This window comes from Nannospalax galili, unplaced genomic scaffold (assembly GCF_000622305.1).
Source record: "Nannospalax galili isolate Female #2095 unplaced genomic scaffold, S.galili_v1.0 scaffold454, whole genome shotgun sequence".
NCBI lineage: Eukaryota > Metazoa > Chordata > Mammalia > Rodentia > Spalacidae > Nannospalax > Nannospalax galili.
In genome coordinates, this window is record NW_008334929.1 from 2,342,958 (window position 1) to 2,361,362 (window position 18,405).

Consider the following 18,405-nt stretch of genomic DNA (forward strand, 5'->3'; position numbering starts at 1 on the left):
AAATATATATATAAGTAAATAAATACTAAACTTTTTCCTCCCCTCTGTACTTTTGATCCCAGTGTTTTAGCAGTGAAACAGAATTAAACTAGAACACAGTTATCATAAAGAAGAAATGAAAAATCTAAAAGAAATGGATAACATTCTAGATATGTACAGTCTACCAAAGTTAAATTAAAATGTCATAAATAATTTAGACAGAGCCCTAACAACCACTGAGATAGATTCAGTAATTAAAAACCTCCCAACTTCAAAGGAGCCAAGGACCAGATGGATACAGCACAGAATTCTACCAAACATTCAAAGGAGAACACCAGTACTCCTCAAAATATTCTATAAATTAGAAAAGGAACACTCCCAAGTTCTTTCTATGAAGCCAATACTACTCTAATACCAAAACAGAAATTCTAACAGAAAATGAAAATAAAGAGCAATCTCTCTGATGAACATAGATGTAAAGATCCTCAATAAAATACTCATGAACCAAATGCAAGAACACACACAAAAGATTATTCACCATTATCAAGTGGATTCATTCCAGAGATGCAGGGCTGGTTCAGCATATAAAAATTAATAAGTGTAATCCACCACATAAACAGACTGAACAACAGAAACCACATGAGCATCTCATTAAAAAAGGTAGAGAAGGCCTTTGACAAAAATCCAACATCCATTCATGATAAAAGTCATGAAAAATCTAGGGATACATGGGATATACGTCAACATAATAAAGGCACTACACAACAAGCCCACGGCCAACATCATGCTACATAGAGAAAAACTTAAGCATTCTCACTAAAATCAGGAATAAGACAAGGATGTCCTCTGTCTCATTTCTGTTCAATACAGTACTTGGAGTTTGAGTGAAAGCAATAAAGGGAGACAAGGGGATACAAACTGGAAAGGAAGAAGTCAAAGTATCCTTCTTTGTAGGTGATTTTTAACATAAAAGACTCCACCAGAAAGCTCCCAGGCTTGATAAATGCATTTGACAAAGTAGCAGGATATAGAATTAACATATAAACAACAGTAGCCCTCTTATATACCAACAACATGCCAAGAAAGAAATCAGAGAATCTCCTTCACAATAACCTCAAAAAACTAAGATATCTTTGAATAAATCTAACCAAGGAAGTGAAAGGCTTCTATACCAAAAACTTTTAAGACATTGAGATGGAAAGCCCTCCCATGCTCATAGATTGGGAGGATTAATACTGTCAAAAATGGCCATCCTACCAAAAGCAATTTGTAAAATTCAGTGCAATATCTATCAAAATTCCAACACGATTCTTCACACAATTTGGAAAAAAATATCTCAAATTTCATATGGAAGCACAAAAAATCCAGGATAGCCAAAATAGCCCTAAAGAGTAAAAGAACCGCTGAAGGATCTGATCTCAGATTCCTGGTCTCAAATTTATTACATATAATTAAAAAAAATAGCATGGCACTGGCATAGAAACAGACACATTGATCAGTGGAATAGAATTGAGGGCCCAGATTTAATTCCACGCATTTCCAGCTAGCTGACTTTTGAGAAGAAGCCACAAATACACACTGGTGAAATGACAACATGTTCAACAAATGGTGTTGGTCAGATGTCAGATTGGACAGCTGCATGTAGAAGAATGAATTTAGATCCTTACTTCTCACCATGCACAAAACTCAACTCCAAATGGGTCAAGGACCCAATACTCTGAATCAAACAGAGGTGAATGTAAGGCATACATTGGAACTTATAAGTACAGGAATGGACTTTCTGAACAGGACTCCTATAGTGCAGTCATGACAGCCAACAATTGACAAATTGACCACATGATACTAAAAAGCTTCCATACATCAAAGGACACCATCATCCAAGTGAAGAGACACCCTTCAGAATGGGGGAAAAATCTGTACCACCTGTACCTCTGACAGAGGGTTAGTATTTAGAATACATAAAGAACTGACAAAACTAAACATCAAAAAAACAAACAACCTAGTTGAAAAGTTGGGCAAGGAGCCAAGTAGCGAGTTCTCTATACATGAAACACACTTGCCTGAGAAACACTCTTTTAAATGTTCAACATCTTTAGTCATCAGGGAAATGCAGATTAAAATTTTTTGAGATTTCATCTTACCCCAGTCAGAATGGCTAAGATCAAACAAACAAACAAAACAACAAATGCTGCAGAGGATGTGCAGAAAGAGGAACTCATATCTACCACTGGTGGGAGTGCAAACTCGTGCAGCCACTATGGAAATCAGTGTGGTGATGCATCAGAAAGCTCAAATTTGGTCTACTATCTGACCCAGTCATACCACTCCTAGGTATATGCCCAAAAGGCTCTGTACCATACTACAGAAATATCTGATCATCCATATTTGTTGCTGCTCTTTTAATAATAGACAGAAACTGGAAACAACCTAGATGCTCATTAACCAATGAATGGATAATGAAGGTGTGGTACATATATACAATGAATTATTACTCAAATCTTTAAAAAAATTATGAAATTTACAAATAAATGGATGGAACTGGAAAACAATCATCCTGAGTGAGGTAACCTAGACCCAGAAAAACAAATGTCACATATTCTCTCTCATAGCGGAATGCTAGCTTTGAAATCTTAGATATGTATGTTTCTATTTAAAAATCCAGTGAGTCTGGGAAGCTAATAAGTGGTCATGGTGGGGTGAGGGGGTGGAGGCTTCCTTGGAGATGAGGGAAGATGTAGTGATATAAAGGAGAAAGGTGACTAATACAGTAGGAAAGATTAAAAGGGATGCGGAACGGGAGGGCAGGACAGAGAAGGGAGCATGGGGAGGGATAAGTAGCACTAAGGGCCTTTAGAAGAAGCCATCTGGAAACCTACCATTATAGAAGATTCTTAAAGAATATATACATACATTATAAAAAGAGATTAAAGGTATTACTTTGTGACCGGGAGACATTTCCCCTACTAGATACCATAGGTTTGCAAAGTAAAAACCCAATGCCAGGTATGGATTCTATCCTTTGAAGCTGTTGACCAGGAGTCCCATAGACCTTCAAACAATACTGGCCATTGCCCCCGCTCTTGGTTACCCACCAGAACTTCATAATAAGACCTTATTGCTGAAGACACTACATACATGAGCTGTAGAACAAACAAGGAGAAATCAAGCTGGTGCTGACTTCAAAGTCTCATCTTCACCGTCTAGCTTTTATAGCTCTAGAAGGTGCTATGCATGCTACCTGAAGAGAAAATTAATCATCAACCTGAGCTATAAATCCTGCAAGCTACAACAACAACTGGCCTGGCAATATATGCCCACTGGTGCAAGAGTGACACAAATATTATAAAGCAACTAACAACTTTCTAATTGGATTTAAGGCATGCCTCATAACATGGAGTCTATTGCTGACATTGTTATCAAGCCTAGGAACCTAAGGCTAGACAGGTCATGAGTCATAGGAGAGTCTAATTCTATTATTCTGCTAAATAAATACAGTATTAACCTGACTCGTAATGACTTATTGTTATACCCATAGATTAATGCATCTCTCAACTCTCAGCATAGAAGTTTCATCATGCAGCAGACACAAGATCACAAAGAGCCAAGATGCAAATAAGAGGCCAAAAAGTGCTTTTCCAGGAACAGGACACCTATAGCAAACTCCTGCCTCCCGAGGCCCAGGGATCACTGCAGAAAATTTGTTAAGAGCCAAGGGTGGCAGATGACCACAAGTCAGTGTTCTAGACAGCTTGTCAGTTACTGATATGAACTCACAGCATGCAGAAGTCCCATGTACACTAAAGGCAGACACAATTCCAGACGTGGAAGAAGGTGAGAAACCTCAATCTTACTTGAGGAGTATTAGCAACTGCTGGTGTTAATCAGGCTCCAGTAGATGAACCCACACTGGAGAGCATTTGGGGGACACAAATTTGACTCGATAGGCCTATAGATATGAGTACATGAAATTGGGTAGGAGGTAGTAAAGGGGGGTGTAGACAGGGCAGGAATGTCAGTACAATCAAAATACATTGCATGAAATCTGCAAAAATTCAAGAAAAATATTTATAAAAAGGATTTCCTGCTGGGCATGGTAGCGCACGCCTGTAGTACCAGCACTTGGGAGGTAGAGGCAGGCAGATCTCTGTGAGTACAAGGCCAGCCTGGTCTACATAGTGAGTTCTAGGACTGCTCAGGCTACAGGGAGACCCTGTCTCAAAAGACCAAAAAAAAACAAAAAACAAAAAAAAAAAACCAAACCAAACCAAACCAAACCAAAACAAAACAAAACAAAAACAGGATTTCTTTTTGGGAAAGATTACTTGCAATTTAACATTTTCTTAATATTAAAATCATAGTTTACTTTTTATGGAGAAAATCGTAACACTTAAAAATTTTAAATGACATCACCAATTTAAAAATGTCATTACCAGTGCACAGAAATCCCTCTCCCATTGCTCTGATCTCAAAGGAAAGCCTGATACTTTTGTCAGGTTTGCTTCCTCTTGAAAAATATTAAAGGCATCCTGAGGTAACTACGGTGGTAATTTTTTCTCAGGAAGCACTAAGGGTAGATTCACTGTTCTCCTAGAAAACCTTGTAGACCCAAGTCACTTCTCTAGGAGATGCACTAAGAATTAAATGTGCTTTTGAAGATTACTTACAATTTACTTCTTTAAAGCATTTTTGGTTGGGGGGACAGGATCTCTCACTATAAAACACACTGGTCTAGAACTTTCTATGTTGCCCAGGCTAGCCTTAAACTTTTCAAATCCCTCCTGCCTCAGCCTCGTGGGTGCTGATATAGGCATGAACCATCACAATTGGCTTTGTTACTTATTAAACTGAGAATAGATACATTTTACTAATAAGCATCCAAGGTCTATACTTAGATGAAAATATGCATGAAAAAGAATTTAAAGGGTAAGAGACACATCCAAGTCTTCAAGCTGATATTTGGTGATAATTTTCTAAGAAAATTAAGTTAAATAAAGGATGTTAGAATGAATAGACTTACTAGCTTACTACTTAAGAAGTTCTTGCGGAGCACTGACACAAGTCTGAAGTTAAATTTTGTACAGAAATGTGAGAATGATACCTTGGATATTTCATGTATTTGAGGCAAAAGATGAGCAGATTGAGTATTTATTTTGTGAGTTGAGAATGAAGGCAAAGACTTAAAATTTACCTAAACTTTGACGTGGTTAGTTCTGAACTTTTTGGACTATTCCTCCTGTATATTCTGAGTTTTATAAACAGATAAATGAACCCAAGTAATGAGAATTTCTCACTGACAGCTTTCTCTACAGATCCACTACCAGCAAAAGTGACTGTGGAAGTGTCATGCTGGGTATGACACAGCTGTGGCCATCTTGAAGCCAGCAGCTATTGCTATCCACCTCACATGATCCTTACAAGATCTGGCCTGTTGACCTTCCCTCACAGAAGTGAGAGTGGAGAATGTACTTAAGACCCTCATGTGAGATTCCAGCCATTTCACCTGCCCCCACCAGCTGCACATGCTCCTGTCCTGGCTGCCTGTGCTCTCAGAAGGTGCTAGACTACACTGGAAGTGGTACAGCTTTCAGGAGGCTATCATCCATGCTGGGGTAGGAATTTTTGGTGATGCAGATGATTGGGGGTCACCCACACCATATGAGGAACCCACGTTCCTGTAAGTGAGCTCAGCAGTTCACCAAGCTGGATTTGTATGCAATGACTACTTTGGTCTGTAATTAGTGCTCTATCTGGGGTGAACAGTTGTTTGTTCATGTCCCCTCAGGAAAAGTAATGTGATAATAACTACTGAAATCTCAATAATCAAAAACATATTTATTTAACACATGGGTTGAAAGTTGTGCTACACACACACTCTGGCACAAAGGCTTAAATCTCTTGTTCATAAAATATTAAATGTAACAAAACAACCAGAAGGAATAGAATACACTTCCTTTTTAGATAGAATCAATTCATCTTTTGAACGTGTTTCTAGAACGGCATATAGCATCTAAGATGCATGCTTCATAACAATGTCAAAATTAGTGATCAAAAAGTTCCAATCAAATTTTTTAAAACTTAATTTTGGCCTATAACCATGTATTCATTTGGTCTATAACCATGAATTCCAAACTGCCAACACAAAAACACAAGAGCTGACATGGTACTCAATACTCACTGAATTAAAAAGTACTTACACTATGGGCTTTTCCAGGCGACTTCCCTGCGAACCAACAATCTCCCCCAATGTACAAAACACTTGTCCCAGAAAGTCCTAAAATAGATAAAAGGATTAAAGCTCATAAGTTCCCATACTATCTTTACAGTACATATATTGTACATCACTTTTGCATTTTTACATTGCTGAAATACACAATTTCTAACTCCAAAAGAAAATAAGCCCAGTATGCATTCATTTTAGCATATCGCTTTCCTTTAAGTTTGCATGGTACTTTATATTTTACTTATAGAACCAGCTCATTATTTTGAGTTTTCGGACACCACAATGTCACAAGTAAATAAAATAACAGATCTATCACCATCGGGACATCTAGATTGAAAAACAGGTTTCCAAGAAGAATTGCCCACGCCTCAGTGTGGCTGGACAAGTTTCAAACATCTGTCCTGGCTAAGGACTCTGATGGGAGGAATGCTCCCTCAATTACTCATGCATTGAAGGGGCCCAAGAGAAGCTTTATGAGAGACGGACAGAAGACTAACATCAAATGGAATATTGTAATTTGTATTAAAATCAGAGTCGGCTAATCTGCTTATTCAATGTGCAAGGTATTATACTTTGTTCACTGGAGTTTGAGAAAAATGACTTCTCAACTAAAAAAAAAAAAAAAGTCAACTCATGCTTAGGAACCCATGATGTGGCCCCACTTTACCAAGACAGGAACTGAGGCATAAGGTAAGTAACTTGCTCAGAAGCACAAGGAGAACCCGGGAGGCTAAACCCAAGGCTCACTCACTGACATTTCAATCCAAGTCCACCGGGAGCAACAGGGCACAGACACACACTATCCCAGAAATCCACAAAAATCAAAACTCTGTTACTCAGTGGAGGAAAACAGGTGAACAGTACTGAGTCCAAAGGGTGAAAAGCCTTCTGCACCCCAGGAAGTACATCTTGAGAGTCAAGTGGCATCATATTGCAGAACTAAAAATTGGGCTTTTTAGTGCTAGAGAACAGATCAAATAAGACAGAAGTGAGAAAAGAAAACGGCAAAGAGAAAGCAGGACATGAGAGCCGAGACCTTGGAGACTCTCTGGGCTGAACAAAAAAGTTTCCTTAGGACCCATGGAAGCAACCAAACATCCTCGTGTGGTGCAGGGACACCCACCATCATGTACAGCATCCTGACAGTGACTCCAGTACCTGCTGACAGCACTGACACAGGAAAGAGGAAAACCCTCGGGGCAGCAGTCAGAAGACTACACTAGTTGGTGAGAAACAACCGGCACGACCCAAACGAGGCTGCAGCCAACAGGAGGCGGCCGTGCACGAATGTAGAGGCAGGATCCGGAGGGACTGTTCTAGCGTGTGGCTGGGCTGGAGGCAGTGGCGAGCCGGTCACTCTGAATTACAACAGATTGGCTTCACTCCCACAAAACTGCAACTTCCTTTGAATTTGTTTCCAAGTGTTCAAAAACAATTGAAAGCTCCGACATATTTAAATTGGATATCATTAGTAGCACATTTTTTACCAACGTCATTATGCATATATTTATACTGTATATATTACATATATATTTAAAGTATGATTCATGGGAGTTAAGTAAACCTAACGCTTTCTATACTTCATGACAGCTAGATACAGCTGAATCCTAAACATTCAGAAAAAGCACTGCTTTGTTGGGTAGATGCAAAGAAATCTATATGGGGCACTCTAAATTGTTTTCAAAGAATATTTATATTAACAATTGCTACATAAACAACATGCTGAAGGGATTTGGCCAATGGAGGAAATGGCCTCAGAAAAAGTTGTATGCTATTGCAGAGAACAGAACAGGAACATGCAGCATGCAAAGACCGGGCTCCTCACTATCAAGCAAGCTCATGAGTGCTGTCACTTCTAAACAGAAAAAATTAAGAACTGAACCAATAAAACGCACACCAAAAGTCACACCAAGAATCTATGAAAGTTACATCTCTCGTTTCTGCTCGTTCACGCTCCACATATTTACGGCATTCATGGAGTTGTTTTACATTTCTGTATGTACACTTTGTTTCAAGTAATGTACTACTCACAAAGCAGAAGTCAGCACATCAATATAGATCACTCATTGGGTGAGAAACTTCTAGTCAGTTTTTCGCTGTCTTAATGGGTCACACAGTCTATGTATTTTAAGAACTAGTAATATAATTAGTGTCCTTCAATGGGTATTTTTAGGTATTTTTATCTGTGGTTAGAGATGGAAATAAAAGCAAACTATACCATGAACTATTTAACTGTTTCTCTCTGGCACTGGGTCCCGGCTGCAGGACCATTACAATTAGGCTGTGATGATGTTTCCACTAATAAATCCAATCCCCTTTCCACAGCTCTAACCCCTACAGACCAAAGCTAGCTTGGGGAATCTCGAGAAGTTGAGAAACATTTTAATATATGCAACCATTATGGCTTCTGGACTCAAAATGGCCATGAGGTCAATAAATATTTGCTAAATGCAAAAAAAAATAAATAAATTACATTATGGTCTAAAGAAATAGGTTCATAAAGCTTAACTTGAACTCTTTCAATGTACATAAACTGTCTACTATACCTAGCATTCATTGGAACTCTTAAAATGTATTGAACTATTAATTTCCCTCAACTCAATATGCTGTTGATAAAGATGAAAGATTAACAGAGAGAAACACAAGGGACAAAGATCAGGAAAAGAGCAGTCATTTCACAGGCCTCAGGGGCAGCAACTGGGATGGGCTGGGGCGGAGCTCAGAGTACTACCACTATCTGCATCTAGATTTTTACAACTAAATGACTTGAAATTGCAGGAACCAAGATCCAGTTGATTATACACAAACACATTTGTTTCTCTCTTCTTTCCTATTAATACTTTGGAGAATATCTATACATAGCATACCATGATTATTCCTTCATATGTATTGCTGTAATTATTCCTTAAGTACCAATATTTATTGAACAATTCTGCCACCTAAATTTTATTTTATATTGTAGCTTGCTGCTTGTCTATATTTATGAAAATTACATTTTTTAATAGTTCTACAAACAAGAAGTGCAGCTCTGGGGCCAGTGAGATGGCTCAGTGGGTAAGGTTGCTTGCCGTCAAGACAGAAAACCTGAGTTTGATCCCTGGACACGCAGGGTGATAGGAGAGAACCGACTCCTGAAAGCTGTCCTCTGACCTCCACATGCACACTGTGGCATGTGTGTACACACACACATACCAACACATACATGCATGAACATAAAATAAATAAATAAAAATGTAAAAACAATTTTAAATAAAGCTCATTTTGAAGTACAAGAACTCATTTGGTTTTCAGCTTTTATTCTAGGTACAAATAAATTAACATATATAATAATGGTCCCTATACATAATTTGAGTATCTTACACATACATCTATACATATATTTACTTAGTTTGTAGTGGCTAACATACTTACTTTGAATAACAAGAAGTGCTATGCTGTCTGTATTCATATACAGACCGAACCATGTACCAGTGTCTCTAGACCTCAATATTCCAATCTACAAAACAGACATAATAATACTTATCTCTGGATTCTTAAAAAGATTAAGACGATACATGCTGGTAATATATGTAAAGCACTTGGAACAGACGTCTGGAACCCAATCGCCTCAGCCCCTGGGGTAAAACAACACTGTCTAACCACAGTGAAGAGCTGGTACAGCTGTTAAAGGCTCAGGCTCAAGATGTACTACTTTGCTTCGAGAATCCAATTCTTGGGATACTAGAACTATCTAAATAAAATAGCTTTACTCCCAATTCCACGCTGTGGTCACAATCCACATTTTTAAATGAAATTTTATTGAAAATGCTATTATGACATGCAAATGTGTCTTATGCACCAGCCACCAGACATACTGACCAGTGTACACACAGCGTACACAGACATAAATATGGAAAAGATGGCATTGTGAGAATGGTGGTAAGATGAAGCAAGAAGCATGAACTGGAAGAGAAGTTCCTGATTTTTGGACTACTGTTAAACAAGTACATAATGTCTCATTAACCTAATGATGAGCAATTTCATAAGTATTTAATAGCATGGCATCTTTCTCCCAAAAGTTCTAGTAAAGATAATTTTGAATTTGCATTTTATCAATGATCAGTGAACAGCTGAATATATGATTTCCTTAATGTATAGGTAATTTAAATTAAAAGGTTAAATTAGATTATTGGTAGCTCATCTTAATTCAGCTCAGTAATTGGGTACAGTCAAGTGAATTATTAGATTCCTTCCCTGAGTCATGGCTGCTTCTGTTCCTTCTGTTCATTTGGGGGGTCATTTAACTAACTTGGAGCATGTCTATAACACCAAGGTCATCAGAGCAAGTGAAAATATGGAATAAGTGTCTTGCAATATTTTAATGTTGTGAAGACATGAAGAAATGGAACCTCCAATGAAAGTTGTATTATGAGTATTACTTGCTAATAGTTCGCTGTTGGGACTCCTTGTTAACCCTTCAGAATTTTTCCACTTATTTAAATTATGGGAATCACATCAGCTGTGAAGGCTGTGCTGGTTCAATCCTGCACTACACTCAACCTGGCAACTGCTTTTCATAAACAAGGTACCTCATTGCTTCAGTAGAAATTCCTGATTTTTAAAAAAATATCTCATTTATTATTTTTATTTTACATGTATGAGTGTATTGCCCGCATGTATGTGAGTGCACCCGTGTTGTGCAATGCCGTGGAAATCAGAAGAAAGGCTTCAGATTCCCCTAGAACTGGAGTTAAGGATGGTTTGTAGCTGCCATGTGGGTGCTGGGAATCGAACCTGGGTCCTCTGCAAGAGCAGTCAGTGCTCTTAACCACTGAGCCATCGCTCCAGCCCCAATTCCTGATTTTTTTAATGGTTATTAGCATACCCATATTATTTGTGGATCAGATAAACTCAACATGAAACAAATGGATCTAATATTTTAGTAGAAATAATTGATTACTTTAATATAACAAAACAGCCTTTCTTCAAATTAACAACAGCACCTTTAACAGGCAGATCAAATGACCAAACTGGATACACACAAAGTTGGTTCTTATAAACCAAAGATATAAATACTACTTCCAAGCTTTTAATTAAAAAAAGAAAGACCTCTAACCTGCAAAGAGAATCTGAAAGATTTTCTCACCTGAATTAATTTATCATGGGAATGACTTTTACAACACAGTCATACTTGGACAAATGACTTTACCTAATATCACAACCCAAGTCAGTCTTATGTTTTGAATCACTTACGCTATCTCAGCTTGCTTTTAATTTAAACAATGTACTAGGCCTTGTGTTCCTCTTATCACATAAAACATAGTCTTAATCCCATATGACCTTTCCTTGTCCTTGACGCAGAACAATGTGTGCATGTGTGTGCATGCGTGCGTGCGTGTTTTATATATCAAGCAAGTGCTGCAAACATTGGCTCTTCTCTCGAAGCAATGCAGACTCTCACATTTGTGTTGCAAAGAACAGGGACTAAACAGAGAACATCTGCTTATGTGTGTGCTCCTCTCGGTTAGAGGAGTCAGAAAGGGCAAAATCCTCAGATAAGGGCCCACTTTTCCTTCCCAATTTCATATTGGATGAACAGTTTCAACAAAAGAGAGAGGAAGGCCTTTCTTTGTCCAAGAGCACAGAGAATTCTGCAGGAACAGAACAGGTTCTCAGAGAAGTTTGGGTCCCCTTCTGGCTAAAAGTGGATGCCATGAGCTGGGCTGTTTTTACTTAGGCATCACTGTAATATGGCATCACAGAGCACTGCTACACTTTATTTTCCCATAGGACAACCAACAATTTTCAAGATATTTTTAGTTTTTAAGAAGTTCAAATTAAGGCAGCTAATTAAGTCCCTGAATGAAATTAAAGTTTCAAGAAGTTGGTGGTCATTGATTGACGCTAATCCAGTTTTAAAAATTATTACACATATGCATTTGGAATACTATACTACTCAAAAATACAAGAAATTTAATATATAAACTACTGCCTCCTGAAAACATATTATGCTTTATAAAACACTAATTCTCAGCAACAACTATAAGATGCTAAGAGGAAATAAGTAAATATTTTCACTATCAGTAAAGATTAGACAGTTGACATGCCAAATGCCTAAGACTTACTAATATTTGTTAAGTATGAAATTCTTTGTGGTCTTTTGGAGACAGGGTCCTTCTGTAGTCCCAGCTGACCTGGAACTCGCTATGTAGACCAGGCTGGCCTTGAACTCACAGAGATCCGCCTGCCTCTGCCTCCCAGGTGCTGTGATTAAAGGCAGATCTCTGAGATCAAGGCTAGCCTGGGATGCATATTGAGTTTCAGGTAGCTGGGGCTACAGAGAGACCCTGTCTCAAAAAACAAGAAACAAAGAAAAGCTATCTGATTACTGTGAGGGAGCAGACGATGTGACTATTTGTCTCAAAAGAATGCCAGGCAGGGACTGGAGAGATGGTTGAGCAGTTAACAGCACTCACTGGCTGCTCTTGCACGTGACCCAGGTTGGATTGCCAGCACCCACATGGCAACTAAGAACCTTCTGTAACTCCAGTCTCAGGGAATTCAATGTCTATTTCTGACTCCACAGGCATTGTGCACAAGGGTGCACTTACCTACATGCAGGCAATACACTAATACACATAAAAAATAAAAATAACAAATAAAACTTTAAAAAAAGCATGCCAGGCAGGACAAATGTCACGAGCAATGTCCCAGAGACCAATAATGTATCTGGGTACTCAAGGACAGGGAAGGCCAGAGGGTTACAGCAGGCAAGGATCTGGACTGGTCTCCAGCCAGGTGCAGAGGAATGCTTTGGGTGGGCTGGAACCACAGAGAGCTGTGTCCTAAATGGCTTTTAAAATGATTCTAGCTAAGCTGTTCCACTGGGTTTCTAAACGTTTAAATTCCCTCAAGAATCTGCCATCTTCTTTTCTCCATTTGCTCTCTGTGGGGACTCGAAGTTCTTACTCTCCTGGCTGATGTCTTCCAGATCTGTGTCTCTGGTCTTGAAACCTTGCATACTGTTTACCACAGGGTTCTCTCCAATACCAAAGGGAGTCATGTAACTTCTTATTCTGACGGGGAGCTTATCCAGATGAATTCAGCACAGCACACTGCAAATCTTCCTGCTTTGTAGCACTCCTGTGACTTCGATCAGCTAGTGTGAGTCGTCAGCTGAATTACAGCAGGCCCATAACTGGCACCCCGACTTCCAACCTTGCTCCTCTGACTCATTCAGCACTTCAGCAGACATGCACCATTTAAAAGCATAAATCAGGTCGCGTCCCCCTCCAGCACCGTACAACAATAAAGATCTGAAACCTTTAAGAAGTCAGCCTGTAAATCTCATATTTCTATGCCTCTTTCAACCTGTATCATTGGACTCTAATATTCACACAGGGTCACACCAATGAATCACAGTCCTTCCAGGTTCAAGGACTTTGCATTGCTGCTTGTTTTTGCTTAGAATGTTATTTTGCTAAATTTTTTCAGTGGCCTCCTCCTCGTCCTCAATAAATAAACAGTAAGTAGATTTTTATATAAATGAGTATTCTACCACGCTGCCTTGAAAAGGGGATTTGAAATTGTAGGTAATATTGTTTTTTGCCCATCTCTCTCAGTATTGGCATTACATGTGCTTTAAGGAAAATAAAATATATTAACATATAAATCATTTGCACCTGAGTTTGCTGAACAACTCTCTCCATTCTACCTCTGGAGTGGTGATTTTTTGCTGTTAAGGACAAGGGTACAACTCGTACTACTCACTGCTTCCTACCCAGAGCTGTAAACATTCCTGGAACATGTGGCTATAAACATGAAAATTCAGTTGGATTATATATAGATTAGACATATGGTTTGAATCAGAAATGCCTCCCACAGGATCATGAATTTGGCTCTCTTTTGCAAGATTGTGGACCATTAGGAATTGAGCTATGAGGAGTGAATTTTTGAGAAATAGCCTGACCTGATTCCAGTCATGTTCTCTGTGTCCTGTCAGCTGTTCCACCAGGCGTGATCAGACAAAGAAGCAAACAACAAAAAACCTTTCCTCCCTCATGTTACTATTGCCACAGAAATGAGAAAGTAACTATCATACTCAGGTTCACATTGTAGTGAAAGGATCTTGACCCATTTATAAACCTGCTCCCAGAAGAAAGCACATTTCATGATCCAAACACTTAATTTTCAAATTCAATTGCAAAATACATTAATTTACAAGTGGAAGTTTAAACGCGCAACAGTTAGGAAACACACTGAAGGCTTTGTCATATCGCCAGAAGAATCCAGTGAGCTACAAACACGCCCGAAAGAATTTCAGTGGATGCCTTCCGAACTCAACCAAGGAGACCAATTCATTACGACTTGCTTCCTGGGTATAAAATTTTGTTGCACGCTGTATAATTTCTATGACATCTGGTCCAACATACCAAAAAGAATCCTAGACATAGCAATTATGGGTCTATTGTTTTTATTAATTACTGAGCTGAATGAATAGTGGAAAAAGTTTGAGATGGAATTCTGATAACAGCACTAAGACAGACACGTGGGTTCCCTCGAGCCACACAGAATGAAGATGGAATTCAAAATGTTCCATTCTGTTCACAGTCCAAGAATGAATCATCTAACAGAATGAGACCCTGAATTTCATCAATCCTCATCTGCAGCACAGGATTTCCCCACTGAGAGCTTTCCAATTGCCAAGGAACTCGTCACGTTAACAGGATGCTTCTTAAGAAGCACACCTTCAATATTCCAAGGCAACGCTACAGTTTCACTTCATACCTCCATTTCACTAACAGTATTAAGTCAGACATCGAACCCCAAATAAAGTCATCCTAAATAAGGAACTCTTTCAAAATCATCAGAAATTAAAAAGGAGAACAGATTTTGTCATTGCTATTCTAAGACACTATTTGCTCCCACCAAATCCCTTGCCAAAGACAAGTGTCTTCAGTCCACACTGCAATCATCAGTGCTTCCGCCAAGGAGCTGGTCTATATTTCACACTGCACTGTTGGCAGGTGGACAGCTAGGCTGTTAAGGAATCATCTCCTCAAGGAACAGACCTGGCTTGTTTACTGGCCTCTGATCTTCGAAATGCATCATAAATTTGGGATCAAATGTGTTATATACTTTTTACCTAAAATCTGTACTTGGATGCTTTCAAATAAGAAAAGGCTTTTGTTATTCTTAATTTCTAACTGAAATACAAGGCAATAATATCCAGCCATTCATATAGTAATTCAAACTTTCTTCCTGCTTTGACACACTTCACCCACTTACCAACTCAGGCATTTATTAACCCATTTGTACTGTCTACTGAATATATACTTTTAATTTTATTAGATTTATTTATGTGTGTTATGTTCACACGTGTTTTTAAAGATTTATTTTTGTATTGTGTGTGCGTGTGTGTGCATGTGTTTGTGTGTGCGTGTGTTAGCGTGTGCACACATGTGTGTATGCGCATGTGCTTGTGCACGTGTGTGTGCACATGTGCGTATGCATGCATGCGTGTGTGCATGCGTGTGCGTGTGTATGGGTGTGTGTGCATGTGTGCGTGCTTGTGCATGTGCATGTGCATGCATGCGTGCATGTGTGCACATGTGCTTGTGCACGTGTGTGTGCACATGTGCGCATGCATGCATGCATGTGTGCATGCGTGTGCGTGTGTATGGGTGTGTGTGCATGTGTGCGTGCTTGTGCACGTGTGTGCATGCATGCATGTGTGTACGTGTGTGTGTATGTGTGTGTGTGGGTGCACATGTGCCACAGGACGTGCAAAAGTCAGAAGACAGCTTACAGGCCTCAATTTTCTCCTTCCACCACGTGGGATCTGGGAAAGAAATTCAAAGTCTGTGGTTTGGACAAGCACCTTGACCCACTGAGCCATTTCTCTGGCTTCTGAATGTATTCTAAAAACCAAGCACAGTGATGTAAAGGATAAAATATAAGGTAGTCTAAACTCTGGGACGTACAGGAGGTTGCACAAAAGTTAGGAAGAATGGCAATAAACATCAGCAGGAAAAGCGAGGAGACGGAGGACAATTCCTTTAGTGTGAACATGACCTGGTGATTCACTAAATGAGAGGTGGAAAGCATCTAACAGGGCGCCAAGTTTTCAAAGTAAACTGAGGAGGAATTAGCTTCATAGTAGAACAGAGGCAGAGGGAAAAGAGTAACAAGAAATATAGCAAACTGTAGGCACGTTTTAGGCTTCAACAGACTATCAACTGGAACATTGGGTTTGTACGAGTTCAAAGTCAGACACTCTGGGATCATCAGGTAAAGACACGGAAAAGTCAGAGCTGTCTCAAGGAAAATTTATCAAGTGGGTTTGATAACACTTTAAAATAGAGCTTTGATGGACATTAAGCACTAGAAGGCAGAAGCAATGCTCTGGGATTATAATGGACAAACAGCCAGTAAGAGAAGAGGGAAGGGAGAAGTTTCCATGCAAATTAGGGGAGGTGAGTATCCCCCAGAAGAGAATGGTCAGTTCTGTCCAAAGGAGGTAAAGTCAGGTGTATGAAAAGTGAAACTTGGCCACTAAATCTTCATCACATCAGAACCCCTCCAGTGGAAGTGAAAAACAGAATCTGGTTAGTTGAAAGGACCACAGAAAAGGAGACCAGGAGACGACCTTTAACGTAACCCAAGACACTCTTTAAAGATGGATAGTGAGAAACAGAAGGTAAAAGAGGTATAGTGAGGGTACCACAGTATCAAAATAAAACATTTCTGTGTTTTAAATTTTTTTTCAATATTTTTAAGTGTGTGTGTGTGTTTGTGTGTGTGCATGAGAGAGCAAGGGCCCTTAAAGACCAGAGGCATCAGATGCTCCTGGAGGTGAACTTACAGGCAGTTGTGAGTCAAGGGTCCTGGGTACTGGGAACTGAATTTGATCTTCTGCAAGAGCAGTATGCACTCCTAATGCTGAGTCATCTCTCCAGTCCCACAAAACTTTTTAGGATGAAAGAAACATGAAACTATTTGGGAAGAAGAATAAAGTCTTCTACAAAAGTAATATTTGAGAAGAAACATACATTCATAGATTCTGGGAGGCACATTTCTTACATAGTAAAGTTTAATAATCACTGGTTATTGAAGGAAGATATGCACAGTCCTTTCTGAGGTACTTATCTCATATACTTTCTTCTTTGAATGGAAGGCAACTACATCGATAAGGCCCACAGGTTGGCACCTTCACACACACCTCCAACACATACACCTCTATGGAAATGTTTCTAACTGTTCAGGAAGCATGCTTCCTGATGAGTAGTTTGAACTAAAAGATGGATAGATGGATGGATGGAAGGGAGAGGGGAGGGAGGAAGGAAGCAAATAAATACAAATTTAATAAACAAACTCTACCATATGATTCTGTTACACCACTCCCTGGCACATACCCAAAGGACTCATCTTACTATAGAGATACTTGCACAGCCATGTTTGTTGCTGCACTTTTCACAATAGCTAAGAAATGGAAACAACATTTATGTCCCTTAGCTGATGAATGAAAAATAAAAAATGTGGTCCATTTACACAATTGAGTTCGGTAAAGACAATCAAAGTCATGAAATTTGTAGGTAAATGGATGGAACCAGAAGTTGTTATACTAAGTGAAGTAACACAGAGTCAGAAAAACAAGTGATAGATATTCTCTTTCATTTGAGAATCCCAGCTCCAAATCCTTAGATGTGAGTATTTTATCCTGATTTAATGGCAGGACCCAGAAAATGGAAAGGAACCATGTGGATAAAAAGGAAAGGGGAACGGAGGAGACAGGGTTATCGATGGAGAAGTGGGGAAAGGGTTATTCTAACTGGGAAGGGGAGAGGAAGGGAGAGTTATACGGGGGAAGGAGAAAAGAGATAAATAATGCTTAAGTGGTATGAAAGGCCACAGGGAAATGTATTATCTCAAAACCCTACTGAAAAGTGCACATATCATCAGATAGATAGGCGATAGATAGATGATAGATGATTGATAGATGATTGATAGATGATAGATAGGTAGATAGATAGATAGATAGATAGATGATTGATAGATGATAGGTAGATAGATGATGGATGGATGGATGGATGGATAGATGATAGATAGATAGATAGATAGATAGATAGATAGATAGATAGATAGATATATGATAGATAGATGATGGATAGATAGATGATAGATAGATGATAGATACATAGATAGATAGATAGATAGATAATAGATAG

General features: G+C 39.0%; 1 protein-coding gene across 3 annotated transcripts in view; it reads right to left on the bottom strand.

The window, feature by feature from the left end:
* Cpne8 (copine 8) overlaps window positions 1–18,405 on the bottom strand; it is a 210,050-nt gene that overhangs the window by 122,123 nt on the left and 69,522 nt on the right. For all 3 annotated transcript variants that reach the window (XM_008829660.3, XM_008829659.3, XM_029561885.1), the window contains exon 6: window positions 6,174–6,250. In XM_008829660.3, coding sequence (XP_008827882.1) covers window positions 6,174–6,250 — 77 coding nt within the window. The remainder of the gene's footprint in view (window positions 1–6,173; window positions 6,251–18,405) is intronic.